Source organism: Heterodontus francisci, chromosome 17 (genome assembly GCF_036365525.1).
Source record: "Heterodontus francisci isolate sHetFra1 chromosome 17, sHetFra1.hap1, whole genome shotgun sequence".
NCBI classification, from domain to species: domain Eukaryota; kingdom Metazoa; phylum Chordata; class Chondrichthyes; order Heterodontiformes; family Heterodontidae; genus Heterodontus; species Heterodontus francisci.
In genome coordinates this window covers 39,919,221-39,937,406 of record NC_090387.1, presented here as the reverse complement: position 1 = coordinate 39,937,406, position 18,186 = coordinate 39,919,221, and the positions used below count along the sequence as shown (strand labels likewise).

At 43.3% G+C, this 18,186-nt stretch overlaps 2 protein-coding genes across 3 annotated transcripts in view; one reads left to right on the top strand and one right to left on the bottom strand.

Annotated features, from left to right (window-relative positions):
* The window catches only part of cep89 (centrosomal protein 89), a 132,737-nt gene that overhangs the window by 22,229 nt on the left and 92,322 nt on the right, over positions 1 to 18,186 (bottom strand). The window lies entirely within an intron of this gene.
* On the top strand, positions 5,503 to 6,228 carry zgc:165481 (uncharacterized protein LOC100073327 homolog). Its single transcript, XM_068049896.1, has one exon. The coding sequence runs from the start codon at positions 5,503 to 5,505 to the stop codon at positions 6,226 to 6,228; it is 726 nt and encodes a 241-aa protein (XP_067905997.1).

The window sequence follows — 18,186 nt, the reverse complement described above, 5'->3', positions numbered from 1 at the left end:
ACCATCCCTGCAGCCACGTGTTCAACTCCTCTCTCTCCCTATTCCTCGCTTCGCTATCACGTGGCACGGGCAACAACCCAGAGATAACAACTCTGTTTGTTCTCGCTCTAAGCTTCCACCCTAGCTCCCTGAATTTCTGCCTTAAATCCCCATCTCTCTTCCTACCTATGTCGTTGGTGCCTATGTGGACCACGACTTGGGGCTGCTCCCCCTCCCCCTTAAGGATCCCAAAAACACGATCCGAGACATCACAAACCCTGGCACCTGGGAGGCAACACACCAACCGTGAGTCTCTCTCATTCCCACAGAACCTGCTATCTGTTCCCCTAACTATGGAGTCCCCGATGACTAATGCTCTGCTCCTCTTCCCCCTTCCCTTCTGAGCAACAGGAACAGACTCTGTGCCAGAGACCTGTACCCCATTGCTTACCCCTGGTAAGTCGTTCCCCGCAACAGTATCCAAAACGGTATACCTGTTGTTGAGGGAAACGGCCACAGGGGATTTCTGCACTGCCTGCTGGTTCCCTCTCCTTCCCCTGACAGTAACCCATCTACCTACTTCTTTTACCTGAGGTGTGACTACCTCCCCATAACTCCTCTCAATAACCCCCTCCGCCTCCCGAATGATCCGAAGTTCATCCAGCTCCAGTTCCAGTTCCCTAACGCGGTTCTCGAGGAGCTGGAGTTGGGTGCACTTCCCGCAGATGCAGTAAGTGATGTTTTGATTTGAGTTTGCCTATATAGTATCTTAATGTGAACTGCTCAATGCACAGGCGTGTGTTTGAGTAGCTCTTATTAGAACACAATATTTGTTGTTAACGCTGAGGTTTTAAGAAACAGCTCTGAGAATTCAATCCTCAGTTCCTTTCACAGACTTTTGTAAAGAAGCAAAGAAATTCTCAAATGCTTGCAGGTTGAAGGATGCACTTTCTACCTTTCAAGTCATGTTGATGCATGCTGGGAAATTCTGCAAACTGCACATGTTCAGAATACATAGATTTGGTTGAAGGATCCAAACTGCTGTTGTAAGGTAAAAATATTTTTTTATTTAAAACTTTATTTTGGGCAGTAGGAATTTAAATTACGCCGAAAAGATGGCAAATGCAATTATTTTCAAAAGCATTTTGAATTATTTGATTGGTTCATCAAAGTGTGATGTCAAAGTGTTATGCCAAAATATTGATAAATGTCCTTAGGAACTTAAATCTATAAATCTTACCTATACAAAATTGTTTTATGTTTAATAAATCAGCAGCTCTCTCAAATGCTACAAAGGCGACGGCGTTTGCAGAGCGACAATGAAATCTTTTTTTATTGTCTTTGCTGCTGCTTCTAGGTGTGACTGTAAAAAATCTAACCAATTATTTTTGAGATAATTGAAATTTTAAACCAAACTTTTGTACCTTTTCATCAGATGATTTAGTCTGTTCTCATTCCAGCAGTGAACCTGGATTTGAAACAAACTCTCATAATAAAGAATATTTGTGGGTAGAATATTAATCCAAGACCACAATATCCTCATACAAAGCTGAGCCAATGTGCCTAAACATCATTTGCCTGCACCATAATGCAACATCTCTACAACATTAAATGGGAAAACAACAAATCAGACACAAAACCCTCAAAATATACAGCTCCCCTTTGGTAGTGCTTGGACAAAAGTCATAGTAAGACAAAACCTCCACCTATCTAAATCCAGTATAATGTAATAACACAAGAGTACTTTATAATCCCACCTAATCTCAATTTAAATGTTCAGACAGTCGGGATGCTTCCCTCCCCATCTACTATTCATATTTTTAACTTTTGCAAGACATTTTTGTCTATGCCTGTACCTACCGCTCTCTCGTAGGCAAAACTGTTGCTGTTCCAACAGGCAAAAACCAGGAAGTGAGTACAGCTCAGCTTGGCAGGAATCTGAACTGCAGATATGAGTTGCTGACTGGTAATTACTATATAATGGACTTTTAAAATGCCCTAACTTGTCTCGCTATAGCGTTGGGCAGCACCAGTAAACATGCTCCTTTATGTATTAGCTTTTTTTTAAGCAATTAGCACAGCTTGCACTAACTCCTTTATAATTCTTTACAGAAAATGAGCTCACAAAGCACATGAGTTCACACTAACAATTTTATATCTGTGCATGACTAAGTCCTGGACCACAGATTTTCACTCCATCCAAGGTGGCTATGTTGCTGCCATGTGCTTATGTCCAATGTTTAATCATCAGTACCATCTACCTGTGGAAACTAATTTCTGAACGTAGCCCCAGGAGGGAATGGACGTTGAAGGTTGTGGATAGGGTGATGATTAACTAGACTGCTTTGTCCTGGATGGTGCTGAGATTCTGAACTGATGTTGCAACTACACCCATCCAATCAAGTGGAGGGTATTCCATCACATTCGTGACTTGTAGATTCTGGAGAGGCTTTGGGTAGTCAGGAGGTGAGCCACTTGATGTAGAATACCCAGCCTCTGACCTGTTACAGCAGCCACAGTATTTCTGTGGCTATTCCAGTTGCTTCTGGTCAATTGTGACCACCACCCCTCCACCCCGACCCCACCACTGACCCACCCAGGATGTTAATGTTGGCGGATGCATTGAATTTACATTACAGGAACAGGCCATTTGGCACAAGTGGACTATGCAGGTGTTTATGCTCCAAACGAGCCTCCTCTCAGCCCAAACTCAACTAACCCTATCAGCATAACTTTCTATTCCTTTCTCCCTCGTATTTATTTAGCTTGCCCTGACTTGACGATGGTGATGCCATTAAATACCAAGTGCAGGTGGTTAGACTCTCTCTTGTTGAAGATGAAGGTGATCACGCCTAACACTTGTGTGGCGCAAAATGTTAATTGCCACTCATCAGCCCAAGCCTGGACCTGGACATTGTGCAGGTTTTGAAGCATGCAGGTATAGATTGCTTCATTATCTGAGCAATTATGAATGGAGCTGAACACTGTTCACTCATCAGCAAACTGCCCCGCCTCTGACCTTATGTCAGAGGGAAGCTAATTGACGAAGCAGCTGCAAATAACTGGGCCTAGACCATTTCCCTGAGGAACTCCTTTTTCCAGGCATGGCTCCAGAAACTGGAGAGATTTCTCCTGACCCCATTGTCTTCAGTTTCACTAGGGTTCGTTGGTGCCACACTTGCCCGAATACTGCCTTTATGCCAAAGGCAGTCACTTGCATCTCACCTCTGGAACTTAGTTCGTGTCCATGTTTGGAGCCAAGTGGCCCTGGGAGACCAAACTTGCATCCAGTGCGTGCCCATCTAAACCAATTGTCACAATTCATTATAAATGCAAAACAATCTTAAACCAAGGGAAAAAGTCACACATTTCATTCTGCAGCCTCAGATTTACAAACAATTTACTGACTTCTAATTGATCTATGGGATTTACAAGCACCTAAAATTACCAGAATTCCCACAGTAACTACTAGAGCAGTGGCCTTAAAGGACATGTCAGGTAACGTAAACATCGAAATTGCATATTATTCTCAAGTTACATCACGAGAAACCATGAACATTCTTAAAGGGGGTGATGGTGGTGTAATGGTATTGTCACTGGACCAGTAATCCAGAGCCCTGGGGACACAGGTTCAAATCCCACCTCGGCAACTTGTAGAATTTAAATTCAATTAATTAAAATCTGGAATTGAAAGCTAGTCTCAATAATAGTACCATGAAACTATCATCGATTGTTGTAAAAACCCATTTGGTTCATTAATGTCCTCCAGGGAAGGACATCAGCCTACATATGACTCCAGACCCATAGCAATGTGGTTGACTCTCAACTGCCCTCTGAAATGGCCTAACAAGCCACTCAGATCAAGGGCAAGGGTAATTAGGGATGGGAAACAAATGCTGGCTTTGCCAATGATGCCCACATCCCAAGAAAGAAGAAAAATCCTTATTTGTAGACAGTAGAAAATAATCTAATAATAAGCTATGTACTCATTGCTATTTGAAAGAACATTCAGCCGGCATGGTCAGAAACGTACCTGCAGGTAAACACGCAGCAGCAATTGACTTTTGCTCGAGACATCTGCACTTTGCTATATTAGTAAACAAATAAAATGCTCAAACAAGAACTGAAAAACTTGCTGCAATTTGGATTTTAGTCAATTTGAATTGTGCAGACATATTTTCATCAAATTCAAGCCCATAGACACAAATCAGTTAAATTCGAGTACCACAAGGTACAATGTAAGTAAAGCCCAAGCTTGCTGGTAAGGAACAATTTTTTTTTTCAAAGTGATTACTGACAACACGGCTGGCAGCTGACGTCATCAGACTGCGCCAAAATGCGCACACGTGCAGATTGGCTCATACTCTCTGCGCATGCGCTGCGTTCCGCATTGCCAGGAATGGTTGGCGCATGTGCGAATGACATCATCGCCTAACGCAGGGCAAGCACGGGGGTGGGGGAAGCAGGGAGAGAGCTTGGTGGTGGCGGGTGCGCTCTCCCCCGCCCCGCTCGCTTGCTTTCCCCCCACGTCCACCCGCTCGCTCTCTCCCCGGCCCGTCCGCTCTCCCCACGTCTGCCCGCTCGCTCTCTCCCCGGCCTGCCCGCTCGCTCCCCGACCCGCCCGCTCGCTCACTCTGGCCATTGTGTCCTGCCATGTGTTTAGGTTGTCTTCGTGTGATTATTTGAGCAGCGCCATCTTTAGTCCAGGAAGCTGCCTTACGTCGCAGACTGTGACGTTTTAGTGGCACAGGCTGCATTTGTGCATGTGCCACTGCAGCGCCACCTAGTGGTTGCTTTGTCAGCATACGCAACCTTTTTTTTTTTTACACAGCAGCTGGTCAAATTTCTTAAATACTGAAAATTTGAAAAAAATCCAAGCTGAACATGAATGATATTTAGTATAAGTAAACTAAATAGCTTGTGTGGACAATTTCATGCTTAGCGCTACATTTATCACAAGTTATAATTAAATAAAACTGGTATAGCCTAACTGCAATACTAGTCAGAGTAACCTGGCGCAATAAAAAATTCTACATGTTACTGTAGCCTATCACAGTGGTCATAAACTGTATTTTAGTCGTTAATAGACAATACAAATGGTGTCATAAATCTAGTCATACCTGTGAACAGTCTATCTTCTGATTAGCTACAAGCATCCCGCGAGACTATTAACGTGAAGGCATAGCCTATTTTAGCACAGGTGTTACTTTAAGAAAATTAAAATATTGACTACTTCCAAATCACGTACATCCACCAATATTTTCTTCAAAAGAAAGTATAATCAAAGAACATAATAGTATTCAGTAGGAGGGAACCAAGGATAGATCAGTTAGCTAAAGTTCAAAACCATGGTTTCCAGCTCGAGTATTTATACAGAATATATTGTTTAATTACATGGTTAACTATTTGGATCGGTCTCTATTATGGACTAATGAGAATAAACTATGCATTTTATCTCCAGAATTGAACTGCTCTTTTGTATTACATGTTTTTTTCTCTTTCCCCAGTGTTTTTGATGTAAAGATGAACTGCACTCACACAGACGGAGATGGAAACATTTCAACTACTGAACTGGAATGTAAAATCTGTTACCAAAGGTACAACGGCCATAGCCGAAAGCCTAAGATTTTGGACTGTTTACACAGAGTATGTGCAAAATGTCTAAACAAAATCCTAGATATCAGTGATGGTTCCCACTGCATTAGTTGTCCCTTCTGTCGCCATGAGACAGAGGTCCATGAGGATGAAATTGCAAGTCTTCCTGATGATACAAACATCATGTGTAAACTAACAGCAAAGGACAGGACAACATGGAATTCAGGTTGCAAAGAGGTAGTTTTAACACCAAAGAACTTGACTTCCTCCAGTTCAACCCTTGGTTCTTCTAACTGCTTAGTTATTACTATAAGGGAGGTACAAAGGAATTCCCCGAGGACTCCAAGCAGACATACCACCTCTGACTATTATACAGATCACAGTCTTGACACACTGTCCGTTACATCCCAAAGCAGGATTGATCAAGATGTGTTCTCTAAAATTTGTAACCGTGTGCCAAGAATACTAGTGTGGCTGTTAGGTTTCTTTTATTTCAGCTCACTGCCACTTGGAATTTATCTTCTGGTAATCCAAAAAGTGACTCTGGGTATTGTGTGCGTCAGTCTTGTTCCTTCCAGTCTGACTGTTTGCTTGATCTATGGTTTTTGTCAGTGCCTCTGTCAAGGTATATGTGATTGCTCACCCAGAAGCTAACAACCCCTATCTAAGAATACAACAAAATAATGGATTCATCCAAGACCCTAAACAAATGTGCTTGTGGCTATAGTTAACCACTTAACCAAATATTCACAGGCTTCTGGGGAGACAGTTCCAAATTTCCATCACCTTTTGTGTGGAAAAATGCTTCCTGATTTTACTCCTAAATATTCTAGCTCTCATTTTAAAGAAAGAGTTGCATTTACATAGCACCTTACATGGCCTCAGGATGTCTCAAAGAGCTTTATAGCCAATTCAGTATTTTTGAAGTACAGGCACTGTTGTAATATGGAAAATACAGCAGCCAATTTGCACACAGGAAAGTTCCATAAGATTATGCCCCTTTATTCTGGAATCCTCCACTGGAGAATATTTCCCTATTATCATTTTTCCTTTGTCATCTTAAGCACCTCAATTAGATCACCCCTCAGTCTTCTAAACTCAAGGGAATACAAACCCAGTTTAGACAACCTATCCTTATAATTTAACCCTTTCGCCCCAGGTATCAGTATAGAATCTACACTGTAACCTGTCTAAAGCCAGTGTATCCTTCCTGAGGTGTGGTGTCCAAACTCAATGCAGTACTCCATTTAGGTTCCATACAAGCATCACTTTCTCATTTTTGTATTCCAATCCCCTTGAGGTAAAGGTCAGTATTCAGTCAACCTTTTTGATTACTTTTTGTACCTGTCACTAGCTTTTAGTGGTTTGTACACACAGATGCCTAAATCCCTATGATCCTGCACAGCTCAATTATTTTAAAAAATCCAATGTGTCTTTCTTGGATCCAAATTGGGTGATTTCAGTCCCCATTGAATTCCATTTGCCACAATTCTGTCCTCTCACTTAGTCTGTTTATGTCCTGTTATATGTTCCTGTGCCTCCTAACTTAGTGTCATCTACAAACTTTGATCGATAACTCTCTATTCCTGCATCCAAGTCATTTATATATGGTGAAAAGCTGAGACCTGAGTAGAGATCCCTGGGGAACACCACTGTCACATTCAGCCGAAGAACATTTCCTTTATCTCTACTTTCGGTCTCTACCTCCCAACCACCCTGGGGTGGAAACCAATAGGTCCAGGAGATTTGTCTATCTTAAATCCCATTATTTTCTCCACTACCATTTTATACTTCATTAAATCCATTACATTCCTCCCCTCAATGTATTTTTAGGTTCCCACATACTGCTGATACTTTGTGTTCATTTTCACAATAGAGGAAAAGGACAAAGTACTCATTTAACAAGGCTGCAGTTTCCTTATTGTCCATTATAGTCTAACTTGCACATGTTTTAATAGGTTCTCATTCTCCTTAATGACTCATTTAACTTTAATATATTTATTTAAAAACTTTGCAAGGTTACGTTAGTGTGTCAAGGGATATGGAGCAAAAGTGGGTTAATGGAGTTGAGGTACAGATCAGCCATGATCTAATATAATTGAAGGAAAGCTAGAGCAGAGTAGGCTGAATGGCCTACTCCTCTTCCTGTGCTCTGGTTTATCACAAGATAAATGAATTGGTTGCTTCAGATTAGGTTTTAATTTTTACTTCTCCAATATTTGCATTGATTCAAAAAGTAGAAAAATATTTCTAAATGGCTTTTTTCCTAAATAAAAATAATTTTCTATATTTTAGTGTGGTAAAGGATTGCCATGTTGAACAAGAATATTACTTTCCATTTTTGTGTATTTGACAGAGAGGCTAATGAATGAATGCCTGGAATATCCTTTTCATTCCATGAATGAGGAAGATGGGTTGACTCATGAGTAAAGTATTATGAAGGTATTCCTCACAAGTGGGGAAAAAAGTATTGCAGTTGCCTATTTTGTATTCTATTTATACCATAAGCACTTGTGTACACAAGTTACATTACTATGTGAATCAAGTGGCACAAATACATTTCTGTTAATCAACTGATCAAATGTGAAGACTTGGGTACCAACAATACCAAATGAAAATTATTTAACCCATGCAAGTAATTGATTTTTCATATTTTCTTTTATAGCCTTTTGTGTCCCCAACATTTAATCACATTTCTAAACAAATCTAGGTATCAACGGTACAACAAAATTATAGCCCTCCTGTTTTTAATGCAGTTTAGATCAGTCTATAGATTTTCATGCAACACCATAGCCTTGCATAGCAATTGATTTTTTTAAGATTTTGTCAATAATCTTGATGAATTGTTTAGGATTAACAACATTTTCTGTAGACTATAACCTTTTCACACAATAACCTGCTTTTAATAGTGAATTTTCTCTAATAAAGAAAAATCTAACACAACAGGGCTTACTAGTTATTTTCATTTTCTGGTTCTCTAGACAGTCATCTTTAACAAAGAACGGTTGTCATACCAAGAGTGATAATTGGGCAGCTAAATAAGTACTAAAGCCCTATATGGCATTTTTCTCCTTCATATGTGTATCCCAGGCACATGACAATATCACTTACTTGACCAATATTAAAAATCAGGTTACAAGCAATGCTCTTTTTTAGCTGCACAGGAACCCAAAAATCCCAACACAGGCTGTGCACAAGTTGTCCCCTTTAAGTTACTGCACCCCTGCCAAATTTTTGCCTACTCACTTAAACTCTCTATATCCCTTTACAGACTTTGTGTCCTCACAACCTGCTTTCCCACCTGTGTGTTGTTCATCCTTCAGGTATCAATGGCTCCTTGGGCTGGCTTGGCTGATGTCAGACATGCTTCTCACAGTCTTCCCTATATCACTGCGGATCACTGACCAGTATATATTTTCTCTCAACAGACATCTAGTGCGCTCAATGCCTGTGAGAGCCTGGTATAATTGCATCAGAATGTCTAGTTGGAATGACTGAGGTATTAGAACCTGTCTACCCTTGCATATTATGCCTCTGGATATTCCCAGTTCATCTGGGTAGGCCCAAAATGGTCTTAATGTTTCCTGGACTTCTTGTAGAGCATCAGGCCAACCTTCGATTATGTGTCATAGTTCCTGGAATTCTGGGCCTTTAGATGTCTCTTCTTGCAATTGTTGACATTCATGTTGCCCAAATTTCATCAAATCGACTTGTAGCACATCTTCGACTTCTATATCTAGTAAATCGACTTGCAGATCCAATGAAACATCCACAGTCTTTAATGGATTCAGTGACCTGCTCAAGGTGTCTGATGTAACCATCAAGTTGCCTGACTTGCAGCGAACGTCGCAATCATATCTTTAAATTTTGATCAACAATTGTCACAACCTAGATGGTGAGCTTGCTAATGGTTTGCGCCAAAAGTTAAACACTGCGGATGCTGGAAATCTGAAGTAAAAACAAAGTGCTGGAAATACCTTGCACATCTGGCAGCATTTGTGGAGAGAGAAGCAGAGTTAACATTTCAGGTCTGTAACCTTTCATCAGAACTCAAGAGTTCTGATAAAAATGTCACAGACCTGAAACGTTAACTCTGCTTCTCTCTCCACAGATGCTGCCAGACCGGCTGAGTATTGCCAGCACTTTCTGTTTTTATTATTAACTGTTTTCTCCATATAATTTCAAGGGGTTTGTGGTCTGTTTCCACAACAAATTTCTTTCCAAACAAACTGTGTTACGCCAAATACTAGAGCTAGTGTATCTTGCTCTACATTGGAATTGTTCACTTACGCTGAAGATAAGTCTTTGATCCAAATGCAATGGGTTTTCCATCTTGCAGAATGCAAGCTCTGAGCCTCTTTTGTGATGTGCCTACCTTCTTTCTTTCCTTGGGTCGTAAAACTGGAGTGAGGATGTTTCCTCTGATTGTGACTTAACACCTCAAACATGTGCTGATGGTCCTCTTGACATATGAATGGGACTTCCTTCCTCAATAGCTCCTTGAGCGACGATGCCTTCTGAGCAAAGTTGTGAATGTATGGTGTAAGGACGTTAAACAATTCCAGACAATGCTGTGGATCCTCCCTGTCCAGTGGAGATGGCATGGACAGCACGCCCTCCAATTTGCTTGGATCCAGATGAATACAGTCGCTCGAATATATAGAACCAAAAAAGTTAATGTCATGCACATTCACCTCACATTTTTGACTATTGAAGGCAAGGCCTTCACGTTGTGCTGCCTCCATTAAAAAGTGTAAATTGAGTTTGTGTTCTTCCTTCGTCGTGCCAACCACGGCAATATCATTAGTGATGCAAATGAATCCTGACACCTCTCCAGGGATTTAGTCCACATACTGTTGGAACAAGTCCTGGCGGATTTATAATCCAAAAGGCAATCTTTGAAAACAGTACCTTCCGAACAGTGTCCAAAATGTTGTCAACTCCTGTGAGTCTTCTGCCAGATGGCCAGACGAGTAACTGTTTTTAGCATCCAAATTGGAGAATAGTTTCACACAGGTGAACTTTGGATTCAATTCCTCCAATATTGGAATACTGCATCTTTTCAATGCTCGGTTAAGACGTCTTGGGTCGAGACTTACCATGATCATTCTGCCCTTCTTTACCATGCATGTATTCAAACTGCACCTGTCAGTGTGCTGTTGTACTTTATGGATAATATCATCTTGCTCCATTTTGTCCAGTTCGACTTTTAATTTGCCTTGGGTATGAATGCTGCATTTTCTCGGAGGGTCTATTGATGGAATTGCATGTACTCATAGGTGTAAGACAGCAGCCCCTTTAAAACTGCCGATTGTATCGAACCCGTCTGGGTATTTAGATTTCAAGTTGATGACTGACTCAATGGGGGTTGTTCTTGATAGCTGGTATACCCACTGGTACCTTGTTGATCCCATGCATGGTAACAAGTTTAAGGTCTCCACAAACTGGTAGGCCTGCTAAAGTTGGACCCTGTGTATCGACAAGATAAAAGACCTGTGACAACCATGCCAATTGATTGTAGCTGCACTTCAGTGTTACCATACCAATACAATGAATCGCAGTTCCATTATATGCAGTTAACCGAGCAGTAGTTAGTTGTACCATTGCCTTCCAATGTTGGAAGTACATATTCTTCAGTATCCTGAGGGGAAGGATAATGTCGCTCATCCCGGTGTCAATTTTGGAGCTCAATGTGTGCTTTCCAATCTTCCTAGGGCATACAATATAGGGGTAGGCGGTGGCGTAGTGGTATTATCACTGGATTAGTAACCCAGAGACCCAGGTTATTTCTCTGGGGACATGGGTTCGAATCCCACCACAGCAGAAGGTGGAATTTGAATTTAATTAATAAATCTGGAATTAAAAGCTGGTCTAATGATGGCCATGAAACCATTGTCGATTGTTGTAAAAACCCATCTGGTTCACTAATGACCTTGAGGGAAGGAAATCTGCTGTCCGTACCTGGTCTGGCCTACATGTGACTCCAGACCCACAGCAATGTGGTTAACTCTTACATGCCCTCTGAAATGGCCCAGCAAGCCATTCAGTTGTACCTAACCGCTACGAAGTCAATAAAAAGGAATGAAACCAGACGGACCACCCGGCATCGACCTAGGCACCGGAAACGACAAAGGCAAACCTAGCCCTGTCGACCCTGCAAAGTCCTCCTTACTAACATCAGGGGGCTTGTGCCAAAGTTGGGAGAGCAGTCCCACAGACTAGTCAAGCAACAGCCTGACATAGTCATACTCCCGGAATCATACCTTACAGACAATGTCCCACACACTGCCATCACCATCCCCGGGTATGTCATGTCCCACCAGTAGAACAGACCCACCAGAGGTGGTGGCAGTGGTACACAGTAGGGAGGGAGTTGCCATGGGAGTCCTCAACATTGACTCCAGACCCCATGAAGTCCATGGCATCAGGTCAAACATGGATAAGGAAACCTCCTGCTGATTACCACCTACCGCCCTCCCTCAACTGATGACTCAGTACTCCTCCATGTTGAACAGCACTTGGAGGAAGCACTGAGGGTGGCAAGGGCACAAAATGTACTCTGGGTGGGGGACTTCAATGTCCATCACCAAGAGTGGCTCGGTAGCACCTCTACTGACCGAGCTGGCCAAGTCCTAAAGGACATATCTGCTAGATGGGTCTGTGGCAGGTGGTGGGGGAACCAACACGTGGGAAAAACATACTTGACCTCGTCCTCACCAATCTGCCTGCTGCAGATGCTCCTGTCCATGACAGTATTGGTTGGAGTGACCACCACACAGCACTTGTGGAGACGAAGTCCCGCCTTCACACTGAGGATACCATCCATCATGTTGTGTGGCACTATCACCGTGCTAAATGGGATAGATTTCGAACATATCTAGAAATGCAAAACTGGGCATCCATGACGCGCCAAGGGTCAGCAGCAGCAGAATTGTACTCAACCACAATCTGTAACCTCATGGCCCGGCATATCTCCCACTCTACCATCACCATCAAGCCAGGAGACCAACCCTGGTTCAAAGAAGAGTGCAGGAGGGCATGCCAGGAGCAGCACCAGGCATACCTCAAAATGAGGTGTCAACCTGGTGAAGCTACAACCCAGGACTACTTGCATGCCAAACTGCGTAAGAAGCATGCGATAGACAGAGCTAAGCGATCCCATAACCAACGGATCAGATCTAAGCTCTGCAGTCCTGCCACATCCAGCCGTGAATGGTGGTGGACAATTAAACAACTAACTGGAGGGGGTGGCTCCACAAATATCTCCATCCTCAATGATGGGAGTGCCTAGCACATCAGTGCGAAAGATATGGCTGAAGCATTTGCAACGATCTTCAGCCAGAAGTGCCGAGTTGATGATCCATCTCAGCCTCCTCCTGAAGACCCTAACATCACAGATGCCAGACTTCAGCCAATTCGATTCACTCCGCGTGATATCAAGTAACGACTGAAGGCACTGGATACTGCAAAAGCTATGGGCCCTGACAATATTCCGGCAATAGTACTGAAGACTTGTGCTCCAGAACTTGCCGCGCCTCTAGCCAAGCTGTTCCAGTACAGCTACAACACTGGCATCTACCCTGCAATGTGGAAAATTGCCCAGGTCTGTCCTGTACACAAAGAGCAGGACAAGTCCAACCCGGCCAATTACCATCCCATCAGCCTACTCTCAATCATCAGTAAAGTGATGGAAGGTGTCATCAACAGTGCCATCAAGCAGCACCTGCTTAGCAATAACCTGCTCAGTGACGCTCAGTTTGGGTTCCGACAGGGCCACTCAGCTCCTGACCTCATTACAGCCTTGGTTCAAACATGGACAAAACAGCTGAACTCAAGAGGTGAGGTGAGAGTGACTGCCCTTGACATCAAGGCAGCATTTGAACGAGTATGGCATCAAGGAGCCCTAGCAAAACTGAAGTCAATGGGAATCAGGGGGAAAACCATCCGCTGGCTGGAGTCATACCTCGTGCAAAGGAAGATGGTTGTGGTTGTTGGAGGTCAATCATCTGAGCTCCAGGACATCACTGCAGGGGTTCCTCAGGGTAGTGTTCTAGGCCCTAATGTCTTCAGCTGCTTCATCAATGACCTTCCTTCAATCATAAGGTCAGAAGTGGGGATGTTCGCTGATGATTGCACAATGTTCCGCACCATTCCTGACTCCTCAGATACTGAAGCAGTCCGTGTAGAAATGCAGCAAGACCTGGACAATATCCAGGCTTGGGCTGATAAGTGGCAAGTAACATTCGCGCCACACAAGTGCCAGGCAATGACCATCTCCAACAAGAGAGAACCTAACCATCTCCCCTTGACATTCAACGGCATTACCATCGCTGAATCCCCCACTATCAACATCCTAGGGGCTACCAATGACCAGAAACTGAACTGGAGTAGCCATATAAATACCGTGGCTACAAGAGCAGGTCAGAGGCTAGGAATCCTCAGGCGAGTAACTCACCTCCTGACTCCCCAAAGCCTATCCACCATCTACAAGACACAAGTCAGGAGTGTGATGGAATACTCTCCACTTGCCTGGATGGGTGCAGCTCCAACAACACTCAAGAAGCAGCCCGCTTGATTGGCACACCATCTACAAACATTCACTCCCTCCACCACCGACGCACAGTGGCAGCAGTGTGTACCATCTACAAGATGCACTGCAGCAACGCACCAAGGCTCCTTAGACAGCACCTTCCAAACCCGCGACCTCTACCAACTAGAAGGACAAGGTCAGCAAATACATGGGAACACCACCACCTGCAAGTTCCCCTCCAAGTCACACACCATCCTGACTTGGAACTATATCGCCGTTCCTTCACTGTCGCTAGGTCAAAATCCTGGAACTCCCTTCCTAACAGCACTGTGGGTATACCTACCCCAAATGGACTGCAGCGGTTCAAGGCAGCTCACCACCACCTTCTCAAGGGCAATTAGGGATGGGCAATAAATGCTGGCATAGCCAGTGGCGCCCATGAATGAATAAAAATATATATATATATTAATGGTTGAAAATGCTTCCAGGAGTGCAATTGCATCTATGGACCTGGTAATGTTTACAGTATGAAATGTTTTCTTGTTCTCCTTTGCAAGAACATGGCCATCATAATTTTCCATGCTGTCTGCTGTGTTGGTGACTTTATGTATGCACTCGCTCCTTTGCTTGGCACTCTGTGCTGCTGTCCATGTGTTGCATATGTTTTCTACTTGTTTGCGGCTTGCGGTGACTTCTTGCCACAGTTTCTGAACTGGGTTACATACGCTGCATACCCCATGTCCTTTAATGCCACATGCCTTAGTGATCCTGGTATGCTAGACAGCTTCTTGGTGGATGAAGTAGTCCACATCTTTCACATGGCTTGTTCAGTTTCAGTTTCACCATCTTGGCTACTGTGCCAATAATTGAAGCCACACCTAGTGCCTGCAAGGATAGCTTCGTATTTACACCGTCTTTTAATAAAGTTTCAATGTCAAGCCCTTTTGGCTTTTCTAGGGAGGTCCTTCGAAAAGCTTCAATGAATGTTGACACTAGCTCTGCAATTCTTTCAGATAACTCACCTTCAGAAAAGTCGCAGACCCTGCCTTTGTCCCTGCAGCGACTGACAAATTGGTCGATAACATAAATATAATATAAATCCCAACCAATGTATCCCGAAATTGACTTCCACATGTTGTTGGTCTTTTAGTGTGGCCCATATTTTCTTAGGGTCTTTCTGATCTCTTTCCGATAAGCCCGAGACATTCAGCCCATGGAGCCCCTCGTTTCCGATAGCTATCTTAATTTTGACTGCTTGTTTACCTGGTTCTGATGCAGCCAAATCAAGGAACCATAATTCTATTCTTTGTTTGAAAAGTTCGAATTCAGAAAGAATATCTGCTGCTTTCCAATTCATACATGGGGATTTTACTGACATTTTGCTGATGTTCCCGGGATTTTCTGTGATTTCCTAGGTAGAGAGAAGCTTTCCTCCACGGAAAGGTTTCAATGTGTTGCAGATCTGGCAGCCTTCAATACTTTTACTTGCCATGCCCTGTTTCTGAACTCTATGGTGCTGTTGCTCCCTTCTGTGAGCTTTTTCAGGCCACGCCCACAAAGCAATGTTTTGGGCAAACAGCACCATGACATCCCAAATAGCCACAATGACTTTTTCCAGTCTTTTTTAAGCCTGCCTTTAAATCAACCTGCACTGGACTGATCCAAATCAACTGATCGCACCCCTTTGCTACCAAACCAGTGGCCTCTTTGTATAGTTACTCACTGTTCCCAACAGAGTACTGCCTGCTGTTAGAGCTCCAAGAGATGAAGCACTGTTCACAGCTACTGCTTCCCTCACAGACTGCTGGTGTAGTCCCAAGTTAAATTTGATGCTCTCCCAAAGTGCCTTAAAAGTTCAAAATCTTCGAAATCCCATTAGCTGCCATCATATTGTGTTTCCTTCTTTCTTCAAACACAAACTCACCGATCACTCAAGTAGGACTGGTGAAATAAACTGTGAGTTCTTTATTCGAAGATTACAATAGCATATACACATTGCTGGTGAGGTCTTACTAGTACGTCTTGCTTGGTCAACTAACATTCCAACTACTGCACCATGTGACAGATGATATCATATCCTGTCTGATGATGTATACAGGTGATGGACATACCCACTTAAAGGCATGCTACAGCAGATTCTCAGTGTAAAAAGATGAGATAAAGGTTTTAAATAATCAATATTTTGATGTACAATGTGCATTGTAATCTTTCTAATGGCAGACCAGGGTGGGTTAAGAAAGTATGGCGGTGGGCAGGGGTGAAAAAGGCCACTTTGATATCGACGAGATTTTGCAGGACGAGCGAGTATGAGACGCATGAGGATCAAACCCAGGGCATGTGGCTGAGGGAACAACACAAACACAATTAATTGTCACAAGAGCTTTGTTCTTTTTGAAAGCTAAGAATTCTGTGTGCTTTTAAAGACTGAGAAAAAGGATTTTCTGTGAACATTGAATGCTGAAACTTGGTGTTTGAACTGAATACATAGACTGCAAGGCACATATTTCCAAGCAGCTCAACAGGGAAATGACAGGAAGATTTACGACTGTCACATGACTTATTGCTAGGGCTTTAGTTTCAGTTTTTCTGTGTGAAAAAGACCAGGGAGCTGGAAGCAGGTAGCAGTGAGCTGGCTGGCACCTGTTAGATATTAGAACATTACAGCGCAGTACAGGCCCTTCGGCCCTCGATGTTGCGCCGATCATCTGACCTACACTATTCCATTTTCATCCATATGTCTATCCAATGACCACTTAAATGCCCTTAAAGTTGGCGAGTCTACTACTGTTGCAGGCAGGGCGTTCCACGCCCCTACTACTCTCTGAGTAAAGAAACTACCTCTAACATCTGTCCTATATCTTTCACCCCTCAACTTAAAGCTATGTCCCCTCGTGTTTGCCATCATCATCCGAGGAAAAAGACTCTCACTATCCACCCTATCTAACCCTCTGATTATCTTGTATGTCTCTATTAAGTCACCTCTCCTCCTCCTTCTCTCTAACGAAAACAACCCCAAGTCCCTCAGCCTTTCCTCGTAAGACCTTCCTTCCATACCAGGCAACATGCTAGTAAATCTCCTCTGCACCCTTTCCAAAGCTTCCACATCCTTCCTATAATGCGGTGACCAGAACTGCACGCAATACTCCAGGTGCGGCCGCACCAGAGTTTTGTACAGCTGCATCATGACCTCGTGGCTCCGAAACTCGATCCCCCTACTAATAAAAGCTAACACACCATATGCCTTCTTAACAGCCCTATTAACCTGGGTAGCAACTTTCAGGGATTTATGTACCTGGACACCAAGATCTCTCTGCTCATCTACACTACCAAGAATCTTCCCATTAGCCCAGTACTCTGCATTGCTGTTACTCCTTCCAAAGTGAATCACCTCACACTTCTCTGCATTAAACTCCATTTGCCATCTCTCAGCCCAGCTCTGCAGCCTATCCATGTCCCTCTGTACCCTACAACACCCTTCGACACTATCCACAACTCCACCGACCTTCGTGTCATCTGCAAATTTACTAACCCACCCTTCTACACCCTCATCCAGGTCATTTATAAAAATGACAAACAGCAGTGGCCCCAAAACAGAACCTTGCGGTACACCACTAGTAACTAAACTCCAGGATGAACATTTGCCATCAACCACCACCCTCTGTCTTCTTTCAGCTAGCCAATTTCTGATCCAAAGCTCTAAATCACCTTCAACCCCATACTTCCGTATTTTCTGCAATAGCCTACCGTGGGGAACCTTATCAAACGCCTTACTGAAATCCATATACACCACATCCACGGCTTTACCCTCATCCACCTGTTTGGTCACCTTCTCGAAAAACTCAATAAGGTTTGTGAGGCACGACCTACCTTTCACAAAACCGTGCTGACTATCGCAAATGAACTTATTCTTTTCAAGATGATTATAAATCCTATCTCTTATAACCCTTTCCAACATTTTACCCACAACCGAAGTAAGGCTCACAGGTCTATAATTACCAGGGCTGTCTCTACGCCCCTTCTTGAACAAGGGGACAACATTTGCTATCCTCCAGTCCTCCGGCACTCCTCCTGTCGACAATGAC

Coding starts and splice junctions, on each gene's coding strand:
- zgc:165481 (XM_068049896.1), top strand. CDS start 5,503: ATGAACTGCACTCACACAGACGGAGATGGAAACATTTCAACTACTGAA.